The sequence below is a fragment of the Sander vitreus genome, chromosome 11 (assembly GCF_031162955.1).
Source record: "Sander vitreus isolate 19-12246 chromosome 11, sanVit1, whole genome shotgun sequence".
In the NCBI taxonomy this organism is placed as follows: Eukaryota; Metazoa; Chordata; class Actinopteri; order Perciformes; family Percidae; genus Sander; species Sander vitreus.
In genome coordinates, this window is record NC_135865.1 from 11921397 (window position 1) to 11928915 (window position 7519).

General features: G+C 39.6%; 1 protein-coding gene across 3 annotated transcripts in view; it reads right to left on the reverse strand.

Moving 5' to 3' along the window:
* Nucleotides 1-3471, reverse strand: part of LOC144525120 (polyprenol dehydrogenase) — a 28859-nt gene extending 25388 nt beyond the window's left edge. Inside the window, exons 1-2 of one of the 3 annotated variants that reach the window (XM_078261638.1) lie at nucleotides 3174-3451; nucleotides 1991-2098 (exon numbers count right to left, since the gene is read on the reverse strand). In XM_078261638.1, coding sequence (XP_078117764.1) covers nucleotides 1991-2098; nucleotides 3174-3279 — 214 coding nt within the window. In that variant the 5' untranslated portion in view covers nucleotides 3280-3451. Of the gene's footprint in view, nucleotides 1-1990; nucleotides 2099-3173 lie in introns of all 3 variants that reach the window. The other 2 variants (XM_078261636.1, XM_078261639.1) reach the window with 2 other exon arrangements.
* Nucleotides 3472-7519: the final 4048 nt, after the last annotated feature.

Genomic DNA, 7519 nt, shown 5'->3' on the forward strand with positions numbered 1-7519 from the left:
TAACTCTTGTACACACACACACACACACACACACACACACACACACACACACACACACACACACACACACACCATAAATCAGCAATGAAAATGATTGCTCCAGGGAAACTTCCTTGTCTTACAACATGGCTACATCACACCCAGAATACAAAACTCTCTTACAGCAAGAGGCTCTTCCCCTAACAGCCATCGGTTATCAACAACACTAGCAAGCACAGATATGACAGCAAGGGGTTTGAGATAAAAACATGTTCTCTGATCAAAAAGTGGCCTATTTACAGATTCATCAATGTGCAACAAAGGATTCACTTCAGAGCCTAGAGTCAGAGCAGAAAATGCTGAAGTGTGTGAAGGAGCTGAACCGTTAACCGGAGCCTTGAACTGCATAACATTAAGGAGGAAGACAGGGAAGACATCAGAGGTGAAGTGATCATCATATTTTAGCAATTGGCTCCGGGGATACAGGATGAGTGAGTGATCGATATAGTACATCACCTTGGTAAGTAGGTACTTTATGGCACGTCAAGGAAGCAAGTAAGATATATAGATGGACATAAATATATATGGACAATTTGAATCTATAGCACGCACGCACACGCGCACACACACACACACACACACACACACACACACACACTCTTGGTCTTCATTTGTTTAACATATCAAACGTTTGATGGTAGCAGCTATAAATTCAGGTGTGTGATTGAATTCAAGTGATATTATTTGTTATTTTATTTTTTATCATTTATTTGATCCTTTTAAACGTCATTAATGTTCTCAGTTTGGTTATTGGTAACTTTCTTTATGAATGGCCTATTTGACAACAAATTTTCACCATGTTTAAACATTCATACTTGTATGTAGTTAATTTGTATTTCTGTGTCTGTGCATAATATGGTTATACAACTTGAATGTTTTGCATGTATCTGCCAACAGTAAATATTACTAAATAATAACTTGAACAAAACCAGAACCTTGTTTATACAAATAAGCCTCTCATAATCCTAAATTTGCATTTATGGGGTGTCAAGAAGCATCTGAATGCACTGTTGACCGTCTAATACTAATGAACAATCTCTGACAGCGACAGGCTTTTAAGTAGGCACACACAGGATACCTTTAATATGACTGGCACTGCAGGGTCGTGGTTTTGTTTACTGTACAATACAAATTACTTTATTATAAGATACATTTGTAGCGTAGTAGCTCAGTAACCCAACCAACATGGATCATGGATCCCACTCTGTTCAGCTAAAGGATTTCACTGTGTTTTCCCACTCAACCCTTTTGGATTCCAGCCATGCAAATAGTTTTTCATTGTCCAGAGTGTAAGATATCCACCACTTAGTTTTCCACAGACCTTGCTGGCAACAGTTTTTAGGTAGAAAATTTGAAAAAGTAATTTCATTAATAATTGCTCATTGCCCTTCTAAAGTTGGCAAACCGTTACCTACCTGTTGCTCAACAAGAAAATAATTCTCTTTATTTATTATCTTACTTTTGTTGTACACATTGTTTTGTGTCTTTGAGTCTTACCATCAGTGAGCTGTCCTCTACGCAGGATGAAAAGTCTTTTCACTTCTCCTTGTGTTACTACTTCACAACTGGGCGAAACTAATCCCAGCACTGATTGAGGAACCATTAACTGTGACGAGACAAGACTCAATTCTGCCATCAGTTTCGCATCTGCATGCAAGTGCTTTGACAGATTGCTTTGTCACGTTTTCTGCTATGCACAGGTGATTCTGACTGGGACACAATTTGCAGTATATGGTGATCATTTCATTTTTATGTGATACATATTCAAAATAATCACTTCACTTATCATAGCGGCAATCCTTCTGTGTAAAATTTTAATTTTGAATGGCCATTTACATTTGTAAATTTGAATGTAAACAGGTGGAAGCCAACTCTTTATATCACGTGTCCTGTGTATCTCCTGCCCTTAAGTCAGGTTTGAGTGTCAGTGGTGTGGTGCTTGATACTGTACCTATGATAACATGTGCCCCCAGTCTGGCCATGTGGCGGACTACCTCATAGCCGATTCCCCTCCCTCCTCCTGTCACTATGGCAACCTTGCCATCTTGTCTGGGCATCACTGGCAGAGGGAGAAGAGGACACGCAGATATCAGGGAGAATGTCTTTGATAAGAAAGCTGCTTCAAGACAGGACGCTATTTCAAGACACAAGAAGTCCAGAATAAGACCTGTAGATGGTCTGTAAAACTCAGATGAACTTTATCTGGGTTTTTCATGTCTATGGTAGGCTACTGTAGGTTCCTTAGTGTTCTTAAAGAATTTTGTATCCCACAGTTTCACTGTGTGGCTTTTATAGTGTCCTTAAATTACTATTTCTTTGGGACTCGTGAACTTGTGAAAACATATTAGGCTAAATTAATAATTAATTTGTACAGGTCCTCTGTAATAAAATCTATCATGCTTTATGCAAATAGGTTAGCATCACAGTTAATAACAATTCATGTCAATTAAACACAGTTTTTTTTTAATGCATGTCTGTTTACCTAGCATTACGTAATTTAGTAACCACCAATTAAGCTAGACAAAATACCCAAATATTCCTATAAAATTCGTGTATCGATATAGCCTAACTCCTGGAACACTATTGAGTGTACAACTGGAGCACTAAGTCGCTTCACTGCACTTTTCTTTTAGCAATATATTGTATGACATTGGTTGATAGTCGGTTGTGCAGCCGAGATACGTCCTTTATCTGTTTACCAAACTGCGTTATAAAAAGTGGAAATTTAAACCCACATCAATTGGCGACAAATGTAGACCGTTTCAAGAACAAACTTTGAGAAGAGGAGGAACCATTAAGCTCTTCTGATGAATTCGGCAATGATAACATAAAAAACAACGCTTTCTTTCCCTCGTGTTTCGACTGTTACACTTCTCTCGAACTGGCGTAACGTTAAGCTAACGTTATCTTTGCTAGCAATAACGCTACGTTAACGTTACTGCACCACGGTGACAGCCCACACTGAGATGGAAATTGCTTCTAGCTAAATACCAGTTATATAGGTTATTTATGTAGCTAACATACCTAGCTAGTACAATGTACCAGCGTTCATGACTCACAAGACCATAACCGTTACGGAATGTGACACTGTCAAAGAAAGTGCACCACAGCAACTTATTGAGAGTTGAACTAACCTGGCAACCGGAAAGATCTGCTGAACAGCTGAACCAACAGAACCTTCAAACCAAGCAGGTAAAGTTTGATAATTGGTAGAAGATAAGACTGGATAGCTGATAACATCTCTGTCGTTCTGTCACGGAGTGAGCAGTGCAGAGGAGCAGCAGCAGCTCCGGGTAAAAGGTGCAGTTCCGTCTATGGGATACGTTCCAATATGAGGTCGTCCATCCTCACTTCCCTCCTTGTCGTACCTTTCAATAAATATTTACAACAGCCAGATAGTGGAGGATGTTATTTCGGAACCTATTCACACTGAATTTGAAAAAAAAAAGGATTTTCTTGTTCTGGCAGCTCCCTGACTAGTTGACCGTGAAAAGAACTAATGCCAGCCATCACTTATCTGTAGTGGTGGAATTAGTATATGATGGAGAGGACTCGTTGCTGCTTAGCTGCTTGATGTGCCATATGAGTCTTCTCTGTAGATCCATCCAGCATATTCCTCCCTTCTGCTAACTGACTACCTCATTAACTGCTGCCATAGAGGTCACACATGACAGAAGCAACAGAGGCACAACGTTGTCAAGATGCATCATTTCCCAGGATAGGCTTTAAAGAACATATTTCTGGAGCGGTGTAGGTGGATGTTAGGTTTTCCTCTCCTGGGATCACTTGAGTCCATCATACCAGTCTACTCTTATTACCATGCTGCTGTGATAATTCACTTTTTCGCTTCAGCTGTGAAAAAAGACATTTTTTAAGCCATCTGATCACTGATTCTATGATTTAAGCTAATCAGTCATGATGCATGAAACTATGATGTAACTCAAATTTGTTGCATGTAGCCTATATATCTAATGTATTTTCCATACATCAATTTTTTAGATTTAATAATTATTAGTTCGAAGAAAAATGTCTAGCACGTATCATAGGATTGATTGCAGCTTCAGTAACAGAGTGAAATCCTATTCCATTTCCAGAGATAAGCTTCTGATACTTCATGTTGCACACTATGACTTTCAATCAGTATCAATACACCCTACTGAACATCTTGGACATTTCCCTGGGCTTAAAGAATCAAAATGTCAAGATTACTTTTTTTAATAATTAAATATTTTGAGTTTTACCATGTTTTCTTCAGCCAAGTTTGTCACTTCCACCCTAGAGCCCCCTGACACTTTAGAGAACAGTGATTGTTGAACCCGAGGGAGAATAGTCATCACTATGGTAATAATAATAAACAATATAATAAACAGTGATTCTCAGCTGTTTCAGTGCTGGAGTGATCACATTTTGCTAAGATGCTAAAATACTTGTTTCATGCACTAAGTTACTACCTGTGTGTACATGGAAGTGTTTACAGTAATTACATGAGCAGCTATATTGAATACAAAAAGTAACAAGTAACCAATAAATACCAGACTTCACTTATGAGAGCATCCTTGTAAATACTGTATATGCTTAATGGTCTTTTGTTTTTTAATTAATGACATTTATTCATCCATCTCTTTTTGAGCAAGGCATACTCTACTACAAAAGCTGGGCTGAAAGTATAGGAAAAGCCCAAATTGATGTAATTGATGAATGTGAAGCGACTAGGGATTGATTAAAAGAGCAAAGTTGTCATTCAGCCTTTTTGAGTTAAATTAATGTTTATTTTGGTCTCTCTTGAAAATAGTGATACCTGCTGCACTGGGTCATCTTTCCATAGCACAATGGTAAAATGCTAATAACCATCATTAAGTCAATTCAGTCACTGAATCTACTGTATATCTTGTTGCCATTTTATATAGATGTATATCCAAAAACTACATAATAAATATATGTTACAGCGGTGACCTCTAGCTCAACGGCCTTGGAAGCGGCCCGGGTTCGAATTCAACCTGCAGCCCTTTGTTGTGTCATCCCCCTCTTTCTTTCCCCTTCTTCTTTCCTACCCCATTAATCGTCTTACAACACCACCAATTTATCTAGTGACCATAGGGTAAATACTATAGAGCAAAGACTAAATACTGACCTGTATATAAAGTAGCCAATTTAAAACTATAGCTCCACCTTGAACAGCTATAACAGTAAAATGCTACATGCGCATTGTTGCATCAGTATTGACATCGGATAATGTGATATATAATAATAAATGGTCACAGGAGCCATTTTTCTGCAGAAGTACTTTCCACTTTAAAAGCTTTAAGTACATTTTGCAGATAATACTTCTGTACTTCAAATAATTAGGATTTTGAATTTGGGACTTTTACTTGTAATGGAGTTGTACTTTTGTAAGGTATCTGAGTACTTTCACCACTGTAAAGTATAATATTTCTCCTATTCAACAATAAAGAAGGTGGATTGAAGTGGAACTTGAGCAGGTATAGCCACAAATGGCTGAACAGATAAAGAAAGAGCACCATGCATCCCATAATTCAACAGGAAAAACATCAAAAAACAGGCAACATTTGATTGACAGGTGATTATCACACACCACAGGACTGAATGTTTGGCCCAACATTTTTTTGACCAAATCAGAACATCCTTACGTTTACTTTTAAGCATAATATAGGAGCTATGTTCTACAACACAAATCTGAACAGACAACCTACTGCTGTGATGGATGCGATGCTGTGTTTAACTCACAGTGCAGGAGCCAGCTGAATTATCATTGGCACTCAAAGTAGGCCAACCAAACTCTCCATGTCTTTCTTTTCAACTAAATTACAAGTCTGTTAAAGACAGCTCTGGGGCATTCATAATCACTTTCCTTTTTTCTTTTGGCAGGGAAATCATTAGTATTAGTTTGAGTCTTGCCCACTATCCAATAGTTACGTAATGTCCGGCTAAAACAGCAGCGCTGACAAGCAGTTGGCCCGTTATTAAAGTCTGCTTAGAAGGCAGTTAAATGAGCAACAAAAAGAGACTGTGTCATCACCACTGCACTGATGGAGGCTGAGCTGTGGTGGCTGTGTGTGTGTGTGTGTGTGTGTGTGTGTGTGTGTGTGTGTGTGTGTGTGTGTGTGTGTGTGTGTGTGTGTGTGTGTGTGGGGTCCAAAAACCGGGAATACAGTATACTTGTGGGGTCCGGACAGCTTTGTGGGGCCAAAATGCTGGACCCCACAACTTTAAAGGGCTGTTTGAGGGTTAAGACTTGGTTTTAGGATTAGGGTTAGAATTAGGTTATGGTTAGGGTGAGGGTAAGGCTTAAGGTTAGGCATTTAGTTGTGATGGTTAAGGTTAGGGTAAGGGGTTAGGGAATGCATTATGTCCACGACGGGTCCCCACAAAGATAGTGAAACGCACTGTATGTGTGTGTGTGTGTGTGTTCTGTAGCAGCCTGAGAGGTTGCGGGGTCAGCGAGGCGAGCTGGCCTGCTATTGTTTAAAGGAAATCGCATCTCACGCATGACTATGGGATGATTATTTGGGATGATGGGACATCAGGGAGACAGTCGTTTACACACATAAACACACACACACACACACACACACACACACACACACAAATAAAGATTTGCGTAACACACAAGACATGCTGGGAACAGGACATGACAGGGGGGTGTGTGATGTAAATAACATGAACAGCATCAAAATAGCTCCAACCAACAGTCACCTAGTCTTATATGACAAGTGCTGGCTGGCAGCAAAGCCCAACATGTCTTGTTTGTAAATCCAGGCTGACAACAGCTCTACGGAATCTCTATATGTGTGTATGTGTGCATGCTGCCAGTTAAAATAATAATCTTTATTTCATGTTTCACAAAAATGTATTCCTGGTGAGAAGAGAAGGTAGATAGCTGGTAGTTGGATAATTTTAGCAGCAATGCCACTAACAGTTTTCAAATAGGACAGTTTTGACATGCTGTTCGTTAACACTTTACCCCATGTTTGTTTTTGTTACTGATCAACTCCTGCCCTGGGGAGATGGCAGGTGAAGTTTCATATTGGGAAGAAAGGATTTTCCAGATGTGTCACAGGCAATTTGGGTTCCAAAGTGCAACAGCTTGTGTGAATTGATGCTGTCTTTTTCTCCCAGCTTGAGCTGCCTCTTTCAGAGCTTTCCCTGGGAAGTCTCCTCCGTCTGAGAAGCAGGCAAACAAGGAAGGACTCACAGCTCATAAATTGAGCCAGAGCTGCGGGATACACAGTGTCCAGCCCCTAATGATACGGCGGATGCGCATATATCATGAAAGAAAGACAAACCCATGGGGAACGCCCATGGTTTGTCTGTGTGAGTATACCTGGTTTGTGTAAACAGCAGCAGGTGTATATGTGTGTGTGCTGGTAACTGTGAGGAAGATGAAGAAATGCCTAAAGAAAGTATTTCAAGCAAGCCACCACCTGATACTCTATATCACTGTTGATGTAGAGTATGTGTG